Source organism: Canis lupus, chromosome 6 (assembly GCF_048164855.1).
Source record: "Canis lupus baileyi chromosome 6, mCanLup2.hap1, whole genome shotgun sequence".
In the NCBI taxonomy this organism is placed as follows: Eukaryota; Metazoa; Chordata; class Mammalia; order Carnivora; family Canidae; genus Canis; species Canis lupus.
This window is the reverse complement of record NC_132843.1, coordinates 17,097,154-17,122,220: the sequence shown is the minus strand read 5'-3', so window position 1 is coordinate 17,122,220 and position 25,067 is coordinate 17,097,154. Positions and strand designations below refer to the sequence as shown.

Sequence of the window (25,067 nt, the reverse complement as noted above, 5' to 3'; positions counted from 1 at the left end):
CATGAAAAGATGCTCAACATCACTCATCAACAGGGAAATGTAAATCAAAATTACAATGAGATATCACCTCACACCTGTCAAAATGATAAAATCAAAACACAAGAAACAACAAGTGCTGATGAGGATGTGGGGATGAAAGGAACTCTCATGCACTGTTGGTGGGAATGCAAACTGGTGCAGCTACTGTGAAAAACAGTATGGAGGTTTCTCAAAAAATTAAAAATATAACTACCCTAAAATCCAGAAATCATAATAGTATTTACCCCAAAATACAAAAACACTAATTTAAAGGGATACATGCACCCTTGTGTTTATTGCAGTATTATCTACAATAGCCAAATTATGGAAGCAGCCCAAGTGTCCACCAATAGATGAATGGATAAAGAAGACGTGGTATGCGTGTATATGTGTGTGTATATATACACACACACACATATATATACATACATACACATACTAGAATAGTTTTCCATTGTACAAAAGAATGAAATCTTGCCATTTGCAATGATATGGAGAGAGGTGGAGAACATTACACTAAGTGAAATAAGTCAGAGAAAGACAAATACCATATGATTTCACTCATATGTGGAATTTAAGAAAAAAATGAACAAAGAAAAAAGACAAATCAAGAAACAGACTCTTAACTATAGAGAATAAAGTGATGGTTACCAGGGGGGATGTTGGTGGGAGGATGGGGGGAAAAGGGGATGGGGATTAAAGAGTACAATTAAGATGGAAAAAAAATTAATGAAGAAAGCAAAAAAATTTAACAAGAAAAAAGTGGATTGTATCTGTCTTAAGAGATTTGACTCAGTAATAGAAGGAAAAACAAAAGTGTTAATATTCTTGAATTACAGCAGGTATAAGAATTAAACCATAGCTTTATCTCACACATGCAAATAAATATGAGAATATAATAAGAGTTTTTAAAACATCAGTGTACACCCTATAAAAAAATAAATAAAACATCAGTGTACAATCTAGAAGAAAACAATTGTCTGTGTATCCCCATTTAGGCAGAAGATAAGTTTCTGAAGAAATGAAGTCTGTTATAACAAAAATGTATACCTGTTTGAATGTTCTTTTCACAACACAAAGTAATAATAGCTATCAAATGAAGGTATTAGAAAAGGGGAAATATATAAATACCCCCTATGATTATATTATACATTAATTTGAGCAAATATACAAGGAAAATACTTTTTTACTGAGAAGTCACATTCAGTTGCATCAAACAGTTTATATCCAGGGCAGCCCAGGTGGCTCTGCAGTTTGGTGCTGCCTTCAGCCCAGGACGTGATCCTGGAGACCCGGGATTGAGTCCCCACGTCAGGCTCCCTGCATGGAGCCTGCTTCTCCCTCTGCCTGTGTCTCTGCCTCTCTCTCTCTCTCTCTCCCTCTCTCTGTCTCTCATGAATAAATAAATAAAATCTTTAAAAATATATATTAAAAAAAAATTTATATCCAAAGGGAAAAAGGGGCAGTATTATATTCATACAGAAAATATCCTCAGTAACTTTTTTTTAAACATCTATGAGATAGAATTCAAGTATCATAAAGTTCACTCACTTAAAGGATACAATTCAATGATATTTAATTTAGTACAGAGTTGCACAACCATTACCATAATCTAAGTGTCAAATTTTTATCATCCCAACAAGAAACCCTGCACCCACTAGCAGTTATTCTATTCTAACTCATCCCCCGCCCCCAGTAAGCAATAATCAACTAAATGCCTCTGTAGATTTGCCTGTTCTAGAAATTTCATATAAATGGAATCATACAATATTTGCTCTTTTGTGGTTGGCTTTTTTCACTTAACATGCTTTCTAGGTTCACCCATGCAGTAGCATAAATCAGGACTTCATTTCTTTTTATTGCTGAATGATGCAATTATTCATTGTATGGATGCACATTTTGTTTATCCATTCATCAACTGATGGACATTTGAGTTGTTTCCACCCTGCTCTATGAATAATAATATGGACATATGTTTTCATTTCTCTTGGATGTATTCCTAAGAATGGGACTTGTGGGTCATATGGTAAATCTATGTTTAGTATTTTGAGGAACTGCCAAGCTTTTCCCAAGTGGCTGTACCATTTTACATTCCCACCAGCAATGAATGAGGTTTCCAATTTCTCTAAGAACATGCTTGCCTGCACTTGTTATTGGCTGTCCTTTTTATTTTTTATTTTTTTAAAAAAGATTTTGAGAGAGCAAAGTGAGAGAGAGCATGGGTAGGAGGCGTAGAGAGAGAGAGCGAGGGAGGAAGAGGTAGGTAGAGAGCGAGCGAGGGAGGAGGAGGCTCCTTGTTGAGCAGGGAGCTCAATGCTGGGCTCAATCCCAGGACCCTGATATCATGACCTGAGCCAAAGGCAGATGCTTAACCACTGAGCCACTCAGGTGCCCCAGCTGTCTTTATTATTATAGGTGCCTGGCAGATATGAAATAGCATCTCACTTGGTTCTTTTTTTTTTTTTTTTAAGATTTTATTTATTTATTCATGAAAGACACAGAGAGAGAGAGAGGCAGAGACACAGGCAGAGGGAGAAGCAGGCTCCATGCAGGGAGCCTGACGTGGGACTCAATCCTCGGTCTCCAGGATCACGCCCGGGTCTAAAGGCGGTGCCAAACCGCTGAGCCACCCGGGATGCCCTCACTTGGTTATTTCCATTTCTTCATAATGACTTACGATGCTGAGCGTCTTTTGATGTGTTTATTGGTCATTTGTCTATTTTCTCTGGGGAAAGGTCTCTTCAGAGCATTTGCCTACTTTTTTTTAATTGGGTCTCTTAATTGAGTTGTTACAGTTCTTTACATATCCTGGATATCAGTCCCTTGTCTTATCTATAACTTGCAAATATTTTCTCCCATTCCATGGGCTACTTTCTTGATATTTTTTGAAGCACAAAAGTGTTTAATTTTGACATAGTTTAATTTACCTGTTTTCCTTTTGTTGTTGTGTTTTTGAGGTTATGTCTATGAAGCTACTGCCTAACCCAAGAGTTTTGTGGTTTTACCTGTTACATTTTGGTCTATGTTCCATATGCATTCATTCTTACGTATGGTATGAGGTAGGAGTTCAACTTCATTTATCTGCATGTGGAAATTCAGTTGTCCCAGCATCATCTGTTAAAAAGACTATTCTTTGCCTATCGATTTACTTTTGTCAAAAGTCAGTTGATCCATAAATGTAAAGGTTTATTTCTTGGTTCTCATTGATCTGTAGGTCTATTCTTACTACAATACCACACTTGTCTTAAGTTTTGAGATTAGGAAGTATGAATGTTCCAACTTTGTTCTTCCTTTTCAAGATCATTTTGGCTGTTCTAGTTCCCTTAGGTTTAGTATCAATTTGTCAATTTTGCAAAACAGCAAGCTATGATTTTGAGAGGTATTGTACTGAATCTGGTAGCTCAATTAAAGGAGTACTGCCATCCTAGCAATAGTAAGTCTTCTGATACATGAACATGGGATGTCCTATCAGTAATATTTTAAGAACTATTTTTAAACTGCCTTAATTTGCATCATTATGGAAATAAAATAAAAAGAAAGCTATGCAGCAGAACATGCTGCTGAGACTCTGTACAAAAATAATGATTATACTCAAGTAATAGTGGGCCAGAATATTACCTCTTATGTAGCAAGAGCTATGGAACTGTTCATACTTTTTTTTTTTTTTTTAAGGATGGCGGTGGAGGTTATGCCACATGCAACCTTCCTTTTTTTATTTTTAAGATTTTATTTATTCACGAGAGACACAGAGAGAGAGAGAGAGAGAGAGAGAGGCAGAGACACAGGCAGAGGGAGAAGCTCCATGCTGGGAGCCCGACATGGGACTCGATCCCTGGTCTCCAGGATCACACCCTGGGCTGCAGGCGGCGCTAAACTGCTGCGCCACTGGGGCCGCCCTGTTCATATTTTTTATTCTAATAATGACACCACTGGAGCTAAAACTCAAAAAAAAAAAAAAAAAGAAAGAAAGAAAGAAAGGAAAAGAAAAATATGTTACTTATTGAAGCATTTACAATCACAGTGAAATATTGGGAAATAATAGAGAAATAACAATAACCAAATATCCCAACAACTTCCCAACAAGGAAATATGAAATTATTAATGTAACATATCTAAATAGTCTGCATCCAGTTACTTACTTAAAAAACGATGTTAAGGGACACCTGGGTGGCTCAATCAGTCAAGCATCTGCCTTCGGCTCAGGTCATGATCTCAGGGTCTTGGGATCAAGCTCTGCACCATTGTTGTCACTGGGCTCCCTACTCAGCAGGGAGTTTGCTTCTCCCTCTCTCTGCCCCTCCCCACAACTAGTACTCCCTCTCTCAAATAAATAAATAAAATCTTTTAAAAAAAACCTGTTAAAACACGTAAGCAGATTTGTAAATGAAATTGTATGAAGTCTCATGTGTCTATTAAAAATCACAAAATAATTTGAAGTAAAACAGCTTAGAATTTAAGTATCACTGGGTTATTTTTATGAAGTTGCTTAACAGCTTAAACTATTATGTAGATGTTTTAAAAGGAGAGGCCTTGCTTGTCACCTATAGCACGCAAGAGGACATGCTGTGACAATCCACGTATTATTACTTGTTACTCAGCATTAATGCTGCTGACTAGCAGAATCGGTTTAGCAATATTGTTATCAAGGACACCTAACAATAGATTGTGCATTTGACCCCTGCCCTTAGGACTGGGCTAATGTAGGCAAGGGAAATCTCATCCTCTTATGCACATTTAGTGAGCTTAGGGATAGAAATCATTAACCTTCTACTTGCTTTTCAGCCCAACAGGCTGTAATGATAGAGTTGAAAGAACAGCAAATGTATTTAACCTATTAGCAATGTGGGTTACTATCCTCTTCTCGTTTCAGTGAACAGTTATTAAACCACATGACAGAAATCTATTTTACTGGAAAGTGGAGACAAATATATCCCCTCATCTCTCTTATACCAGCTTGAATCAACCTCTCGTTTTGTGTTCTTCTCAGAAAAAATGGTAACTATTTTTTAGGCGCCTGAAGTAATAAAGAGAACCCACATAGGATGGAGGGAGAGAAGACAACGATTAACAGAACTTCGGGGAATTATTTCTCTTCCTACATTGCCTTTTTCCTGATCCTATAAATAACAACATTACATCATGCTGGCAAGGCCTGCTGTTCAAATACAAGAGGCAGGCTTTCTCTTCGACAGATGCAAAGACACACTGCTAGCAAACAGCTTGAATAATGTCAACGTGCCCCAGAGAAGAAAGCTCAGGCACCAGCCCTCACTGTGGTCAGCACTCCTGTGCTGGCCCCTCCTCTCCATGACCCGTGCTGGCCTTGGTCTCTTTTCTCCAGCTGATAACTCAATCACCAAAGGGACCAGCCTCCACTTTTCTGTCCCTGTCACAATCATGAGCGGATGGGCTAAAAAACAACACAGACCTCCCACTTATTCTGGGAATGCCAGTGAAAAATGTCACCCATCTTAATAAAAGGACAGAGAGAAAGCACTATGGTCAGTTTTTTATAAGGTACCTCAGACAGCTAAAGTCACCTCAAAGAATGGTCAGAAAGAAGGTCCAGGGCAGCCTAGGTGGCTCAGTGGTTTAGCGCTGCCTTTGGCCTAGGGTGTGATGCTAGAGGCCCAGGATCGAGTCCCACGTCAGGCTCTCTGCATGGAGCCTGTTTCTCCCTCCACCTGTGTCTCTGCCTCTCTCTCTGTGTGACTTTCATGATTAAATAAATAAAATCCTTAAAAAAAAAAAAAAGAAGGTCCACAGATGGGACACACGCTGATGTAGATGTGTGCAAGCCTTTCACACACAACTTCATAGCCAGGAGAAGGAGTACCCCAACCCGCTTGGCAGGTTGATATGAATATGGTGAAGTGAAGGTCAACCAACAAAGCAGCCCCTGCAGGGCACCATTCAGGGAAAAGAAACCACATCCTATCATATGTCTTCTTGGAAGGAAGCAGAGGGAGGGGGGTATGGAACAGGGGAGCAGACTGCAGTGACAAAGCTGCATTTCTCAGAGCAAACAAGGTAGCTTCAGTAAGAGAGGGAGGAGATGACTGAGATGTGCACACGCACGCACACACATTATAACTTCTTCAGTGTGGCCTCTATGACGTCTTGTACAAACTTTCTTTTGGCCTCAGGAAGCCAGGCCTGTAATTGTTGTAATTGTCTGAGAGGCAGTTACAGTCAAGAGCCTCACAGGCTGGGCGAAGGGAGCACCGGGGCTCACTGCCTGCTCATCTGGGGGCTCCCGACCATAAGCAGAGACTTCATTTCAATCCAATTGCTTTTTACCTAAATTATTCAATTCAGCTTTGGGGTCCTACTTCTCTAGCCAGCACATTAGCATTTCAACATCTCATTCCATACCCTCCTTAAGAGGGCAATCTCTTACACGGATTATGAAGACACTTTTGCAACTACTTCTTTAGAACTGGTTTCAGAAACAGGCTTAGGTGTCACACAAGGAGACAGTCCTTGATAATCAACTTTTCCTTAACAAAGAAATTATATCACTCTCACTGGTTAGTGGATTTCTCCTTGATTGATGGACTCATCTATTCATTCAACAAATATACACTAAGGGCCAGTCTTGTGCAAGGTCCTAGCTGCTGCTCCCCAAATTCAAACCCTAGGTTTTAAAATGCCAGTACTTGGGATATTCACAAAGTAGGAGCCTCAGCTTAGAAGACAGTTCAAAATAAGAGTTCTCAAAATGCTTGAATAGTCACCTCATTAGAATGTTTATCAACTTTCATTTAGATATTAAAAATTAGTTTCATTACTAAATCGTCATGACATAGTGTGTATATCAAAGTGATAACCTGTAAAACCAAATACACACACATATATCATACTAAGTAATTACTTAGTATCATACTAAGTAATTATACATTAAAGGAGAGGGAAGTTGTGCAAATCTGTACTGTTTAAGGGAGAAAAGAGGACTGGGGAGAAATAAAAACAAGTGATTAAAATGTAGACTTGTCTCAATACTTTTTTAAATAACCAAGAAAAATATTCATTTATCAATTGTAGGTTAATGGACTTATCACTACCATAGGTTTACTGAAAAGTACAAAAATTCAAAACTATAAATTCATATTTTAAAATTGAGATTACTATACAACATATAGGACCAACTTCAGGGAAAAGTAAATATAGGTGCTATATAGTACCTGTAGCCCCTCTGGCTACAAGCCACCCACTTTGCCAATCATGGGCCCAGTTTTACTGACCATTTTCAACACCAATTTTTCTCTCCTTAAAAGAAAAAAAAAAGAAATTTGATAACTTTACTTCCCAGGCTTACACACTCAGTGAGAATATCCACCACACTCTAGTTTTATATCATTTATCCCATGCTAAGTACCATAGGAACCCATGTGTGCCTCCCAACAACATGAAAAGACACATGGGAGAAGTCAACAGAGACCGGACAGGTTGTGAGAACACAAGAGGGTGGAGAGGCTGGAGGTGGAAGATATAGAAGCAAAGGCAGTAAAGAGGGAAAATTCTTTCTTCAGGCTGGCTGAGATTCCTGCTTCAGCAGTCCCAAAGAGCACAGGCGATACAACATCCTGAAGTGCTGATGCACCCCCAAACCATTGAAGGTATAGAACTCCATCACCAGGTCAAGTTAGGCCGCAACCACAGGAAACACTGAAACCACAATAGCAAGGGTATCAAATTGCAGGACAGGGTGGATATATCAAAGACCATTCCCCCAGGTGGATTCCAATTGTCCCAGAGCACGTAAACAGTTGTTCTTGAAATTAAAAGAGAAAGCAGGCAAGTGTATAGGCTTTGAAAATAACGTGTACAGAAAATGAAAACTAACTGGCACATATTGAGCTAGTCACCCTGTATGACAGCAAGCTTACACAAAAGCAGCTGTTCAAATTATTTTGTAGATTGACTCACCGAACAAACTTAGAGTCATATGATGCATCTGCCAAAGTTAAAGCCTGCAGACCGTGTTCTCAGAGGGTTTGTTGATAAAAAGATCTCAGGAGTCCTGTCTCTAGCCTAAATGCTTGCTGAAAATTAAAAAAATAAAATAAAATAAAATAAAAAATAAACACAGTCTCTGCAAGCAGACTTGTTAGCAGAGCCTTGTGTTTTCATAAGCCAGGTTTGGGACTTTACAGGCCCTTCCAGAAAGCCCCCAACAAGAGCTATAACAGCCTCTCTGGGTAGTCTCTCATCTGCAAACAAAGGATTTCAACCTCCCACCACCACCTCCCCATAGCTTCCTCAGTCACTTGGGAAGATAAATGAAATGCTGGTGTCTGGGCACTGTGAGAATAATACCACTAATATACCAAGTTAGCCTCAAATCCTTTCATCTTCTGGGCCTTTGAAAGGCCAAACACAACCAACCAGCATATTCCCTTGGCCCTGAGGCTATAGCTCACTAATCTGAAACAGAAACAGATCTTTCAGTCTTTTTTTTTTTTTTTCTGGAAAACCAAGGATCAGTTCAGTAAGCAAGCAAGCTGCTTCATGGTGAAGTAGTCCTAACATCTACCACCCACACTCTGATCACAATTCTCCCCCTTGAAAGAGCCTGAATGCTTGCCAAGAACTATATAATGCAACTATGTACCTTCCCAAACTGTATTTAGAAGGGTCCTCTGATGGCTGTGGCTTCCTCATTTCCAGGACCATCCCAACAACAGTCCTTAATAGGGGGGATCCACCCTGTCCCTAATAGGAATGAACTGTGGCACAAGCTAAAACCATTACAAATTAAGTGTTCGGGGGGAGGGGAGTCATCAATTAAGCTAAAAGTTAAGCATTTTTGTTTTGAAAAAAAAAAATTAAAATGGCAAGCTTAACAAGAGATAATGTCTATTTAACAGCTTCAAAGTCCAATTTAGAGCATTTGTTGATCTAGGAGTAAAGAGAGAGAATTCTAATAAATGCCCAATGCTAAGGTGCCTTACTGCTGTGCCGCTCCCATCCAGGCGGCAAATCTATTCAACACTGAGCCTAGTCTCATCATGTTCAGAGTTAATTAAAATATATACCACTTGCTCTTTAAGAAATGGACATTTAATGGGGCACCTGGGTGGATCATTTGGTTAAGCAAACCAAACTCTTGGTTTTGACTCAGGTCATGATCTCAGGTCACAAGTTTGAGCCCCGCATTGGGCTCCACACTCAGTGGGGAGTCTGCTTGAGATTCTCTCTCTTCCTCTGCCCCTCGCCCAGCTCATGCTCTCTCTTTCTCTCTAAAAATAAATAAGGGCAGCCCCAGTGGCTCAGTGGTTTAGCACTGCCTGCAGCCTGGGGTGTGTTCCTGGAGACCCGGGATTGAGTCCCACGTCAGGTTCCCTGCATGAAGCCTGCTTCTCCCTCTGCCTGTGTCTCTGCACCTCTCTCTCTCTCTCTCTCTCAATAAATAAATAAATAAAATCTTTAAAAAAAATAAAAATAAAAATAAATAAATCTTAAAAAAGAAGAAAAGAAAGGAAAAGAAATGGACATTTAAGAAAGCACTGACCCTGTAATCCAATTCCATGCAGAAATGGTCACTGAAGTGAGAACGCTTAGCTTAAAATGTCCTTATACGGTGTTATTTCCTCCTGCATGAGCCCAAGGGAGCAGAGAAACCTGAGTACCAAACATCCTTCCCTACATGGAAGACCATAACCCTGAGCTTAAAAGAAGAAAAGGCTAACAAAAAGAACAGGCTGCACAAGAAACTGATCAGAACTATGTGTCTAAGACAGTGAGGGAAAAGAGGGAGAAAGAGAACTGAAAGCTCACAAGCCTGGCTGCAAAGAAAAACAGGTTCAAGATAATGAGGGGGAAAAAACCCAATTCAGACATAGGTTTAAATAATTCAGATCCTGCTGAGCTTTCTGTACTGTGTTTTAATTATAAATCATCAGTAGACTCTCTAAAATATAACTTCCATATGCAAAGGTGAGGAGTCCTTGGATTTAAGGAGGCACTTCATGAGGGAACGGAATTATTCGGGAAGTAATATACACTCTGTTGCCAACAAAAAAAAATTAATGAACAAATCAACTCTGTGCTCACAAAAGTGTTCCTAGGCAAAAATCTTCAAAAGCACACATGGCATTTACTGGGGGCTGACCTCTAGAATCAACCATCCTGCAGGGCACCGAGCTAAGGGGAGGAGAGAGGATGTTAAAACCTTGCAGTGGGGGATCCCTGGGTGGCTCAGCGGTTTAGCGCCTGCCTTTGGCCCAGGGCACGATCCTGCAGTCCCAGGATCGAGTCCCACATCTGGCTCCCGGCATGGAGCCTGCTTCTCCCTCCTCCTGTGTCTCTGCCCACCCCCGCCTCTGTCTATCATGAATAAATAAATAAATCTTAAAAAAAAAAAAAAACTTGCAGTGATTCTCTACAAGCTGCTGGTGCACCAGGCACAACAGCCACCTTCTTTCCTATGTGTAATTATTTTCTTATAAATACTTTTTCTTCAAATCTTCATGACCCCAAGCAAGCAGACAAAAAAACAAAACAAAACAAAAAAAGGAGTAGGGGAGGAAGAAGGAGAAGAAGCAGAGATGCTCCAAAGTCTAGGGTGTGTTTTCCTTCTGGAATAAAACAACCTCGCCTCACTCACTGGGTATGCTGGGAAGTCACTTGAAGCCCTCTTGGATACCTTTGTCTATAAAATGCAGATGACATTTTTACCTCTGTCATAGGGTTGCTCTGGAGATTAAATCAGGTATCAGTATAAAGCGCCCACCACAGGATTTGCCCAAATGAAGCCAATGAAAAAGTAACAAAAGCTACTACTATTTCAAAGTTGATGCGGTCCTTGACATTTCAGGCAATAACTTGTGTATAAATCAATTTTTAACCAAGATAAAAATTTAGAAACAGATTATTAGTAACTCCAGAGAAGGAAAAAAATCCTATTTTGTGTTCTTCAACAAAGACATTTGCTAATGCTCCTAAGTCTTTGGTGGAGAGTACACCAATCTCATCTCATTACCCACCAGATAGCTCACCCTGCCTCGCCCACATCTCCTGAACAGAAGGTTACTGACTAACATCCTGGGTTCCTGGAAGAGGCTTTTGTAGCAACAATGCAATGAAAAAGCACAAGAACAAAACGTTCCTTGGCCCAATGACATTTGGGCTCATTTTGATACTAGTACTCGAGTCAGAATCACAGATTTGATCCACAGAAGGCTTTATTTAAAAACATGCGGAAGGCACAGTACCTCTAATCGTTGGATGCGTCCCTTGAAAAACATGAAGAGGGAAGAATTTGGATAAGCAGCTTCTTTTTTGAGAAGAATTTCCTTTGCTTCATCCAGGCCTGCTTTGTTATCACTGCCATCCAAGGCAAAAAACGGGCGGACTACAGTATGATACCAGAGCAGAGCCAATCTAAAGGAGAGGGAGAGAAACATTGAGCAAGACTTTTCTTAGAGTGTTTCCACTTTTTAAAAACTCAGTATGTGCTCTTCCAGAACATGCTCCTTCCAAAAAGCTTACTACGCAGTCTTTGAAGATACAGAGTATCTTTCCCCATTTTAATTTTATCAATATTTGGAAAACTGAAACTTTGGCACACCATAGAAATCAGCATACTCCCATCAGGTGAGAGCAGAATAAGATAAAAGCCTTTAGCTCTTCTGAGGCTTCCAGATGGCTCTCTGAAGGTATGGACAGATACAAATTTCTCTATTCTGCACTTCACTCAGCAATGCACCAATTAGAAACAGTGACTAGTTACCATGAATTTACTGTCCCCTCACAATAAAAGGATTACCTTTTTTTTTTTTTTTCAAAAGGAAAATGCTATTTTCTCCTGTGTTCATAAAGTTAGAGTGTAAGCCTCAGAATCTAAATTTAAATATGGGAACCACAGACACAAATTATTCTAAAATGAGTTAAAATAAGTAAGAGGACCCGGGGGGGGGGGGGGGGGAAGGCTCTTTCTCTGGCCTTTGAGGATGCTTAATTCAAAAACCAAATAATTAGTTAAAATTCCTTTACTTCAAATTCATCCTTTCAAGAAAAATACCATGTTAAATAAACTTGGTAAACAAAATAGATTCATTAGAATCTGCTTTAATGAATAGACAAAAATATTTCACCAACACATCAAATATTGTTATATAAACGTATGCTTCTAGCATGTTTATAAAACTGGTTCTCTTCTGGAGATTAGACTAATTTACATTACTAATTCATTTCTTTCGACAAAATACTAAGATATAAATAGACAAATTATCACATTACAAAACCATTAAATCAAATTAATAAAATACCACTGTTTATGTAATTTAATGACTTTGGGGAAGCACAAATATTTTTGAAATGAAAATTTAATGATATTTTTAATAGCTGCCAAATGATTAAGAGTGAATATCCAAATTCCTCAATATGGATAGGCATGAAACCAGAGCTCGCTCAAGTTCTCCATGATAACATTTTTTGGAAAAACTGACAAGTAGTGTAACGTCAAAGGACATATAGTGTCTGGTAAAATTATTCAAACTGAAAAAAAAAATCAAGTCATTTTTATTCGTGGAGGAATGCGTAAATCCTTGCTCTGGATAGTGATACCAGCTTCTCCACACTCCTGTTCAAATTATTGTCATTTCAGTTTAGATTAACATGACTCAATTTAGTTGACCAGCACAAAATATCCAAGCCACATATGAGAGACCAATGGACCGACCAGGATCAAAGAAAATCATCAAGTATCAGTATTTTCTGTAAGAAAAAAAAATTTCAGAATCACGGGAAAAAAGGCTTATCAAATTTGTCTTCCTTAAAAATTCAAAAATCAGGATCATGAATCTCAGCAACTGTGGCCAAGGTCACAAAAACTGTTTACAAAATCATCTGAGGTTGAAAAGGATGATCATTTTACCTGTTGAAAATAAGGGACTCATGAGAGTCGAGAATAGTGTTCTGCTCTCTGACGTCAGCTCCCAAGTCAGCTTATAAATACCACCCAAAACACAGTTCTCGGCATTGCGTTAAAAGACTCAAGGCATCATGTCATCCAACCAACCTATTTACCTGACATTTCCTTTAAAGGCTTTGATTGTTGTTTACTTACTTTCAACACTATATTATCTACCAAAGCATTGCAATACAGCTACTCACGTAGCTAAAGGGGCCTTCATGTCCTTACTTTCGCTTGCATACATCAGTGAAGAAAGGCCTTGCAGGCGGTCTCCGGGAAAACCCAGCAGGTTGATGATTTTGAGCAGGTTGGGAGGCACCATGGAGATGCAAAGGTGGAAAAGGCCGTATCCAAAGCTAACAGCACCTTTAAGTCTGCTTAGAGACTCCTCAGACACCCCTTCAGCCACAACGTCATTATCATTTGCCGCGTCACAAGTCAAGGGCTCTTCAGTTAGTTTCTTCTGATACAGCTCCTGGAGAGCATTGATGTCCAGATAGCACTTATTGTAAATCTTCCAGGCTTTCCTAAGGATCCATCCACCTTTTATATAGGCTATGGAGAAGGGGAGAAAGCAGGAGAAAAAAATAAGCATTCAAAATAATTTTCCTGTAGTAATAAGGGATATTGAAGAATGACCTGAAATTCAAGCAAAAATAATTTAAAAAGCAATAAAATGATCATCTCCCATTGCACCTTGTTTTCTTCAGAGGGCTTAAATTACTTGTTTCCCTTTATTATACTGAATGACCACTCGGCAAGAAACTACTAGTTTTTTTGTTCACTGTTCTATCAAGCCCCTCATACATGAGCTCGGACGTCGTATAGGATATACACTGAACGAAAGAATACATGCATGAATGCCAACATGCAAGCATCACTTGAACCTGACTTTCGTTCTATGTGCTCTGTGAAACATGAATCTCCGCCGTGTTTCTGAACTACCATGACACTTCCCCGATAAATCTCTTTTGGAACTCTGACATTTGTCTACCCTGTGTTTCACTCCTCCTAAGAGCAAGTTTTAAGTCTAATTCACTGCTAAAAGTATACCTTGGCATCAAGCATGGCAACTTGCCAAAAAATAAAACAAGCAAACAAAAAGGATTTAATTTATACTTACTAGGTGAACAAACAGCCAGTTCATTACCGTAGAAGTCATTAGGGTATATGCAGAAATGTAAAGAATCCTCCATTCATCTGTACCTAATGCCTACTGTGTGGCTGAAGCATGCCTTATTAGGATGGCATTATTTGGACAATGAGAATGATGCTCACCCTACTGCCCCAGCCTAGATCTAGACAGCTCCAGCAAAGGACGGTATCAAAAAGAAGCTACTTCACACCAGAAGTGAGAAGATGTTATTTATAAAGCTGCTTCCATTATTTCCCATCAGATCAATTTTTAACATAGTCTTCATAGTTTCTGAGAGAAATAACAGAGATAAGACTGGGATTTACCCAGTTCCATGTCCCACTGGCCCCTTGCAGACAAGCCCACAGGTCCTGCCTCACCCTCTCTTCTTACGAACATATTTACACCTTTCTCATGAGGAAGGGAAGGGCGCAGTTGATGCATCTGTGCTCATCTGAGTGTATCACCATACTTTTGAGGAAAGGTCTTCTACAGGGAATTTTCTACAGAAAAGAGCTTATACATACTCAGCACTGTTATCAATATGGCCCCAGTAATCTGACCCCAGTGCACAAGTGGAAGACAAAACAAGCTGTCCCAGAGTTCCAGGCCCTTTGGGGCAGTGGAAAAAGAAGTTTGTAAAAAGTTATATTTAAATCCCAGAAAGGGGCAGCCCAGGTGGCTCAGCGGTTTAGCACCGCCTTCAGCCCAGGGCAGGATCCTGAAGACCCGGGATCGAGTGCCGCGTCGGGCTCCCTGTGTGGAGCCCGCTTCTCCCTCTACCTGTGTCTCTGCCTCTCTCTCTCTCTCTCTCTCATGAATAAATTTTAAAAAAAATTAATCCCAGAAAGTACATAACACAAAATCTGATTTATGAGTCTAATCCCTGAATTGAAAGTGATCAAAGAACACATGGTATTTTGAGAAAAGAGCTACCAGAACAGGCCCACTGCTATCCTTTGCAAAGCCTGCTTACAAGACTGACCCTTGGCTGGGGTCTGTGAACTTGAACTTGGGAACATTCCAAGCATTCCCAGAACTGATAAGAATGGCTCACTGTGCCTACCCTTCTTGTATAAACAGTACGTTTCATGTCAAACACTTGCTTTCAGTGTTTCATTCCAGATCCCAGGGGTCTGGAATATGGGTATGTGCAAGGCAGGGTGTACCTATGCATGGCCAGTCCCATTAAAAACTCTGGATACTGTGTTTCTACCAAGCTTCCAGGTTGATAACATGACTCACTGCCCAGAGAATTGAGCATGTCCTACAGACACCTCTGGAAGAAAACTTTGGGTCACTTGTGCCTGAGTTTTCCTGGACTTCCTCCCATGCATCTTTTTCCTTTACACATTTTGCTTTATATCTTTGCTGTAACAAATCACAGCCACGAGCATGATTATATATGGAGTCCTACTGGAAAATCATTGCACCTCAGGGTCCTAAGGATCCCCCCAATCCATGGAATCCTAATATTTAATCAAGTTAATATTTTACTTAAATCTATCAATTTCTTGACAAATGACCGTATCCCTTATGGGATCACAATTCAAAACACAACCATCCCATAAGTTCCAAGTTCTAGATTGTTAATGCTCTGCAGACTAAGTCCACTGAAAAGAATACTCAAGATAGGATGAACAAGCAAAACGAAAGTTTTTTTTTTTAAGGGAACAATTTTTATAACTTTATAAAAAGTAACACACACTTAAAACAACTTTCACGTAGTTCAATTTAACAAAAAAAATTTTTTTTGAGAGAGAGTGAGTGAGTGCCAGGAGTATGGGGAGGGGAAAAAGGAGAGAGAGAGAGAGAGAGAGAGAGAGAGAGAGAATCCTAAGCAAGCTGCATGCCCAGTATGGAAGCCGATGCAGGGCTCCATCTCACAAACCTGAGATCACGACCTGAGCCAAAATCAAGAGTCAGGTGCTTAACCGACTGAGCTACCCAGGTGCCCCAATTTAACAAAAATATTTAGTGAGCAAATATTACATTTCAGGTACAGTTTTAGGAGAATCCAAGAGAAATAAGATTAGATCTTGCCTATTAGAGGCACAATGACTTCTCCCTTCTAAATGGAAAATGAAAAGTTGGAAAAAATCCTGAAACTTGTATGCTGACAAAGCACTCATGTTGATCTAGTATGCCCATAAACAACAGGACACACAGTTATGATCCAAAAAGCCAAAGGTTGAATAGAAAAACAGAAAAAGAAAAGAGGAACACAAAACCAATTGCAATCTAATAAAGGGGAAAATGCTGGGTACAGATTTCAAAAATGAAAAAAAGAAAACTTGCAAAATGCTAAAAATGTTAATTTGCTATTAAGTTCCTGTTATGTGCTTAGGACTGTGCTTGGTAACTGAAGGATATTAAAGAACCATAAGACACAATTTCAGCCCTTCAAATGCCCACAATAAAACTGAAAAGTAAAACAAATGAGAAAAATAAGTGCATATATATATATCTCTGTGTTTGTTCATGTGCCCTACTGGGGTCATAGGTAGAAAAATTAAAACAAATCATGTTGAGATGATGGGTGAGTTGTTCTTTAGGTCCTTTATGTCCTAAAATTTTCTATATAATAAATATATAAATGGATTAGTGCAGAATAAGTATTGCAGGATTTTAGTAGAAAATTTTACTCCCTCCTGCCTCCAGGCCTAACCGGAAATTTTAAGGAAAATGTTTAATTCTGTTTTCTCCTGCATTTTCCAGGCTGCTGCAGCTTCTTGGGGAAGCAGAAGTTCCATCTAAGGCGTGTGAGTATGAAGGAGCAGGCGGGCAAGCCGTTCAGAGGCAGAGTGATACCGGGAACACAGAGACCAAAGGGGACATAGGGATGGCATGCTCAGGTTATGGGGGCCCCCTGATGTCCAACTAAGGAATGGACATTTGCACAGGAAAAGCAGGCAATTCCTAAGACTGTGGCTGAGGGGACCACCAGTGTTAGGGAGACACATTGCAGGAATTCAGATCTCAGGTGAAGAAGAGTCATAACAAGGGATGGTGGCAATGGAAACCAAAGCCAAAACTCCATCAATGCCAACTGCACAGACTCAACAACAACAAAAAAATGACATTGGTAAAAACCCTATTTTTATAAAATAAAAATGTAATTCGACATGTCTTTAATTTCTTGCCTGAGAGAGGTGCCAACGGTTTAGGTGCCAATGTTTAAAAGTGTATGTTAAAATCTGTGGTAACAAGTTGTTTTTAAAAAATTTTTATTTATGTATTCATGAGAGAGGGGGTGATGCAGAGACACAGGCAGAGGGAGAAGCAGGCTCCATGCAGGGAGCCTGACGTGGGACTCAATCCCAGGACTCCAGGATCAGGCCCTGGGCTGAAGGCAGCGCTAAACCTAAACCGCTGAGCCACCCGGGCTGCCCTGTGGCAACAAGTTTCAATGCCTTTAACTGAGCAACGTAAATAAAACCCAAAGCTCTAAGTCGAAGACTATAATTTGTGCAAGATGAAGTTAATATGCACGTAGAAAAGATTTTGCTTTTGCTACTTTCTAAGCTCAACGCGGCAGAGAAACAGGTTTCCCAGGACTCTCACCCTACTTCCCAGTCCCAAATGCTGTGACCAAAACATCTGAGCACAGCCACACCCGGCCTACAGAACAAAGGCTGCCCTGGAGTGTGCTCCACAGCAGACAGCAATGCAGTCCTGCAGGAGGGACCCCTCATCGCTGTGAAGCTGTAACAATGCTTCTAATGAGCATACATATTCCCAAAAGGCAGAGAAACAGCATTCAAGAGCCCCACATCCTGCATAGCCCTCCATATAGCTCCTCTAAAAGGTCAAATATAAATCATTCAGCCGCTGCTATCTATGTTTTTGGAGGAAGACACACACAGCAAAAAACCACAGACCATTTGCCCTCCCCTATTAGGGCCAGCCTCAATCAGCTGGGAGATGTAGGGGAGAGAGGAGACTTTGTCCCCATTATAAGGGAAGGGTAGTGTGTGGGGAGGCAGGGAGTGAGAGTCCTTCCCAGGAAAGGGCAGGAATTGTCTGAGAAGTGAAAATGCCAAGTTATACTCATTGATGTTGGGATAAATCTCATGGATTTTTCAGCAGGGGATCATATCTGGTGGACCTCCTGCCATCGTACTGTGTCTGTTCACTTGTCCTAGGTGAGGCTGGTTAACCCTATAACAAAAGATTAGTTCAGGCTTACCTTTTTGTGAGTCATGGAACAGGCTTTGGGAGAAAAATTGTCTTGGTTTCACTTCCAAAAGACTTCTAAAGGACTCATTTTTCCAATCTCAACTATTCTTTGAGCTCCATGTCATGCAATTTTTTCCTAAATGGCATCACCCATCCTTCACCCCTTCAATTCACATATTATACACCCACCATGTGACAGGGGACAGCACCACATCAGATGCCAAGGACAGAGAGCAAAATTGACTTCCACTCTTCATCAGTCTGCTCAGGATCTTCCTTGATCTTCCCAGGTCAAGTTTCTGAGCTCCTCATTCCCTGCACCCAATTTGTGACTAACTTACACATCTAGTGGGTCAAGTATTACCCTGAATTATAACTGACTCACTCCTCTTTCTCTCCTACTAAACCAGCTGTTCCCCTGGGGCAAGAGTTTCACCCCACTCATCTCCAGAACCCTGGCACCTATGACCCCACAGTATGGGATGCAAAGTAGAAGCTCAGTGAGTGTGGACAAAAAAGACAGCAGGTGGACAGAGCTGCTACCCTCAAGGAGATTACAGTCAAATACCATGGGCAGACATGTACCTAAAATGTGTACTGCTATGTGGTGAGTGATCTGACTCTGCACAGAACACATGTGGAACAACAAAAAAGCAGATGATGAAGTGAGGAAGTAGTACATGAAGGAAGCTAGCCCGGGAGGCACCTGGATAGGCAAGAGAGAAAGATAAAGGGGCTGAGGGCATTCCACACCGAGGGGGTAGCATACACAAAGGCAGGAAGGCAGCAAAGGGCATTTCAGGGAAGTGCAAAGAGCTCGGCTTAGCTGGCTGCATGATGGGATGGCAGGCAGGTTGGTACAGGCCACTTGAGGAAGGAATTCAGACTCTCCCTTTTAGGGGATGCAGAAGGGCTGACTGTTTAAAGCACAGATCTAACAGGTTTTAGGAAGATGGCTCTGATGGCAACAGAGAAACCGTGGCCTAGAGAAGCAAGGGAGTTAACAGCAGGCAGTCACACTGTTCCAAGGGCTAGCGCCAGAGGACAAAAGGGCAAGTGAGCATGGCTGGGTTTCTGGGCCTCTCGGCGCAGAGCCACAAGTAACCAAACTCAGCTGATGGGAAAATGGTGAGAAGAGTAGGAATTCAGGTAGGAAACAAGAAACCCTAGGGACGCCTGGGTGGCTTAGTGGTTGAGTGTCTGCCTCAGGCTCGGGTCATGATCCCACGGTCCTGGGATCGAGTCCCACATCAGATTCCCTGCAAGGAGCCTGCTTCTCTCTCTGCTTATGTCTCTGCCTCTCTCTCTGTCTCTCTCTCTCTCTCTCTGTCTCTCATGAATAAATAAATAAAATCTTTAAAAAAGAAAATAAATCCATGGCTTAGGCCTGGGCTGTGGTCACTGACAAGCTACGTCAACTGTTCAACCTCACCCAAATCATGCAGCCTCTACTGCCTCCCCTGTAAAATAAAGCAAGTAAATTCACTTGAAGAAAATGTATTGAGCATATACTATGCCAAGAATACAAAGGTGAGTACAACGTAGGGCTTATCTTCAAGTTCAAAAAAGTAAAGGAAACAAAATAAGGTGGTAAGTGCCATAAAACAAGTTTTAAAAATAGCTTCTTTTTGTTATGAAAGTAATTAATATATGCTTATTGGGGGGGAAAAGCAAGTAAGCAAGCAACAAGCAGCCCTCAGTAACAGAGTAAATTAAAAAGATATTTATAAAGTAGTATATAAAATGAAGAGAGATGATAGGACAATTCATTCTAAAGAAGTTCCAATGAGAGAAAGCACAAGAGTTCTTTTAAAAGTATGAAGTATTTAAAAATTCACAGACTCACCTCTACCTGGAGCTCAGGGAAGTGTGTGCCCTCCTGCCTACCTCTGAGCCACCCACTCTGGGTGGGGAAGGGGCACCTATAACAAACATCTCTAAGAAGACAGCTTTTCTCCAAGAAAATTATCCATCAAAAGAATTTTCTAAAGAATGGATCCCAACAAAATTAATTTTTTATCGTTTAATAACCCAGTGGGTTTCTAAAAGGCTAATGAACTGCATTTTTGGCTATGTTTTGTTTGAAACAAATATGGAGATATTCACAAAGCAAATGGCCACTATGTATATTTATGTCTGTCAGAATTTCATTTCAATACCAATAACTGTTCACTAAATTATATGGCTTCAGGAAAAACCTGTTCAATATCTATGATAAATAGGATTAAATAACTGATTAACATCAACTTACTAGGAGAATGGGTAAAGGTTATGAAATAATTTATTAAATAAGTTTATTAATAAAATATAAAAATAGGTTTGACCTCACTAATAACCAAGAAAAAAAAAAAAAGGCAAAGCAAAGAACATCTGAATGTCCAAAAGCAATCAGTTAAATAACCCATGGCACATTCATATGAAAAACTACTATGTTCTCATTTAATATTTTGAAATTGAGTAACAGAGAAGCTATGTAATACAATCTAAGAGAGAAAAATTGGATACACAGCACTATAGATTCCATTTTGTAAAAGAAATAAAGAGAAACATAGAACATTAGCAGTAAAGAAGGATTTCTCCAAGTGGTAACAGAGGACTTGCTTTCTTTTTTAACCCTTTTGTATTTTCTAAATTTTTTTTTAAGATTTTATTTATTCATTTATGATAGACAGAGAGAGAGAGAGAGAGAGAGAGAAGCAGAGACACAGGCAGAGGGAGAAGCAGGCTCCATGCAGGGAGCCTGACGTGGGACTCGATCCCGGGACTCCAGGATCGCGCCCTGGGCCAAAGGCAGGCGCCAAACCACTGAGCCACCCAGGGATCCCCTGTATTTTCCAAGTTTTCTATAGTAATGTTCAGGGATTTTTAAGCAGAATAATAATTTTAGAAATAAATAGCATGAATTGATGACTTGAAGTTTCCTGAGGGCAGGGAGCATAGCCTGCGTGCTCATCTAACACAGTGCTTAGCATATCACATATGCTCAGTAATTATTTGTGGAATAGACCAATGAGTGAGCAAAAATTTTTTTAAATTTTTATATACTTTCAGACTTACAGAAGAGTTGTAAGATTAACACAAAGGATTCCCAGATGCCCTTTACCTGATTCCCCAAACATTACATATAAATCCTACACTGGATTTATCCTTCTCTCTAGACAGATATTTTCTCCTAATGGCTAAAATTAGCTCCTTTAAAAAGTCCTTCTTGAATGTCAGAAAAAAGGAGTGCAAAGATCACAGAAAATGCCAGAGATCCTATCTTGACCCAAAAAGTCCAACAACCCTGCTGCTTTTAATATATACATTAATGTAGAGCTTCAAGTGAGGGATTTTACGTTGATGCATCACCAAAATTTCACATGAGCTATGAGCCCTCAACCATTTAAGTATCAGGCAAGTCCTGAGAGGATTAGCAAGAAGAACATAAACCACTGAACCAAAACAAAAGGCAAACATATTTTAAAAGAAGGATAAGTTCTAGTAAGTCCAAATTTTGGAGGTCAAAATAAAAGTTAAGTTCTACTTCTGACTTCAGCCAAATAGAAAGAAGCATCCTCAAGGATGAGATGGAGGGAGGGAAGGAGAGAGAGAGGCAGAAGAAAGAGAATAGAGAGAAAAAGTGGTCTCTGGCAGTCTAGAAAGAAAAGTGTATGTTACAACTTAGCAGCAATAGACCTTCATTTAAGGTTTGGAAGGAAATGCTTTTGTGATTTTGAGTTTTAGTTGGTTTCATTCTTGAATTTTCATTTTTTCAAGTAAATCTGATCTGCCAAAGAAGCAAATTTCTCCTGGCAGTATCAGACCGATCACCACATACGCGAAAGAACTGGTGTCTGTGTTAAACACAGTCTTACAGAAGCTGTTAAAGGCTCGATTTGAGTCTACAGCACTCAAAATATCAAAGCTACAGAATGTTGGAAAAAAACAGTATTGGACAAACGAATTAAGCAATTCGTTTCTAGCCCTTACTATGAAGGTTGTTAAAATGTAGGTCATTCAAGAACATAAGGAAATACTTGGTATACGCTCAGGCCCTCAATAACAATTTCCTGCAAAAATTTAATTTAAACTAGTTATATTTCACTTTAAAGGTTATTCACAACTTGATTCTCACAAAGGAAAAGTATGATCCACTTATCTGGCACTGATAATTTCTCTATGACAGCATTATCTTGAGATGGAAAAGATGAAACACTGACTTCAAGTCTAAAACTATTTCCCTAGGGGATGCCTGGGCGGCTCAGTCAGTTAAGTGTCTGCCTTCAGGTCACATCATGATCCCAGGGTCCTGGGATGGAGCCCCACATCGGGCTCCCTGCTCAGTGGGGTGTCTGCTTCTCCATCTGTCCTTCCCCCTGCTCATGCTCTTTCTCTCTCCCACTCTCAAATAAATAAAAATATTTTTTTTAAAAAGTAATAAAACTATTCTCCTAAATACACATTAAGCACTTGTGGTTTCAATTTCCTAAGTAAAAATGCATACCATGCCCCAAAGAGGCATCACATATTTTCAAAGACTGAAATAGGAGGCATTGAAAAAAAAGTGGGGGGCATTACTTATTGTGTCCATTGAATGTTGAAAACCATTAAAAATAATGCTTTTGGCATACCTGACAATTCTTGTTTTACAAACGAGAGCACAGCCAGGTAAACTTGACAGTCAGCTATGATTATCTGCCTCTGAAGCCGATCAACCATAGAGGGGGCAGATTTTCGGGCATCAACCTGTTTGATGGAAAGAAAAGTACGTGTTGATAAATCACACCCAAGAACAAGACACTATCCAAATAACTATTACTTTACTGTGCAAAAGAACTTCACGCAGGAAGTGTAAGACACGTGCACTGAAAGCCAAGACCAAATTTATACTGTATTCCCATGAGATCTACAATAGGATGAAGAACACTGCAACTCAAAGATAAATATCCTGAGTGAGAACAATCAAGCTTGTGGGAAACCATGAAAGTCAACACAGAAGTTCAGACTTTTACCTTTTTTAAAAACAATTTAAGTTCTTACCTATCCAAAATAAAAATTACTAAAGGTAGAAAATGTTCCCCAAAATAGAGAACCTGAAAAACCACTTTGCAGCCATCTACCTTTGTTCACGTAGGATGAACACTGGGGTTCATTCACTATGTGCACACAACTGAGATGTGAGGGTCAAAAACGGATACATTTTAGTGAAGGAGAAAAGAGCTGAACTGAACTCAGAATTTAAGCCATACCTCTAAGGTTACTACCTCTATAAAAGAAGCAAAAGGTAAAACTAAAAAACACTTTTTTATAAAATGTTGGTCCTTATTATAAAGAATGTCTGTAATTTTAAAAAGTTTGCTCTGATAAAGAATACTGCATTTTTAATACAAAGTGAACTTGAACAAGATAAGCTACATAGTTTTCATGGGCTTTCACAGTGACATAAGAACTGATAGGATCTTTGCAAATACGACAATACCATATATACTAAACACAAAAGAATGAACTGTTTTCCTTTTTTCTAGATTAACATAATCTAGTATGGCCACTATTGTTGCAAATGCAGCCCCAGAACTCATTACTTTGCCTAGGCAAATGCCAGTTTATTAGGGCTTCTGTTTCTTTGTAATAACATCTACTGTGTAGGGTTGTTGGAAGGGGTAATGAGATACTGTATGTGAAAATGCTTTTTAAATTGCAAAGACCCATTACCAATGTTAATTCCTAACATATGTGTTAGGCATAGAATTAGATACAGAAGACAGACATATGAATAACTTACAGTCTAATGAGGGAACACTGACCTTATTACCATGTAATGCAGTTAAGTGCTCTGAAGGGTCAAGTACAGGATACTACGGGGATGAGTAGGAAACCTACTCAACATGGCTTTGGGGATCAGGCAAGTGTCCTTCGAGAAAATGATCTAGGAAGACCTACCTAAAGAAGGAGTAGGAATCAGGTCAAGAGGGAAGAGAACATTCTAGGCAAAGGACAAGGAAGCACCAAGTCAGCCACTATAAGGAGTTTAGACTTCACTGTAATGGCAAGGGTTGGGGCCAGGGACACCGAAAATGAAGCCAGCAACATATTATTTGCATTTTATACACTGTATCATTGGAGAATGAATCTGAGAACAGTGAGAGTTGTTGTAGGCAAATGGGGATGATGGTGGACCTAAGGAAATGGCAAGAGGGGGAGAGAAGTGGATGAATTCAGGAGGTATTCTAGAAAGAGAGGCAACAGGACTCTGTCCCTGATCAGATGCAGGTTTTGCAGAAAGAGTCATCAAGGAGACCTCTGGCCCTTCTGGACCATCAGGAGCCAGTCCTCTTGGCCCGAGTGGCTTCCTCATGGTGGACACCATTAGCAAGAGCAGAGATGAAGCAAGTTGGACACAAAGGAGCCAAAGAAAAGATGGGCAGCTTTTGAGGACTGTAAACAGCTTCTGACTGGTTTGTCAGCTCAACAGGTAACACCTGCAAGACCCCTGGGCACTCCAGAATTATCAGGGGTAGGAGGATGCCTCGCCAAAGACTAGACTTTTGCACTGAAAGGTGAAAGCACAATCAGGGAAAGTGAAATACAATGTTATTTTGACTTTATTTTAACCAAAGGCTGGTAAGTCCTGCAAAAAATCAAATAAATAGCCAGATCCTCAACTATGCCAAAATGCAACACATTTGAATTATATATGCATGAAAGTCTCATCACAAAAGCTCTTAGCACATGGCCCACTAAGGAAGAAGATAATCTTAAGAAGGCAAAAGAATTAATGCACCACATGGCTCTGATGACTGATGGGGCAGGTGGGGGTGGGGCTCTATGGTTTTA

At 40.0% G+C, this 25,067-nt stretch overlaps 1 protein-coding gene across 1 annotated transcript in view; it reads right to left on the bottom strand.

Annotated features, from left to right (window-relative positions):
- Positions 1-25,067, bottom strand: part of TTC39C (tetratricopeptide repeat domain 39C) — a 111,752-nt gene that overhangs the window by 35,960 nt on the left and 50,725 nt on the right. The window contains exons 4-6 of the mRNA XM_072829082.1: positions 22,865-22,979; positions 13,138-13,492; positions 11,235-11,403 (exon numbers count right to left, since the gene is read on the bottom strand). Coding sequence (XP_072685183.1) covers positions 11,235-11,403; positions 13,138-13,492; positions 22,865-22,979 — 639 coding nt within the window. The remainder of the gene's footprint in view (positions 1-11,234; positions 11,404-13,137; positions 13,493-22,864; positions 22,980-25,067) is intronic.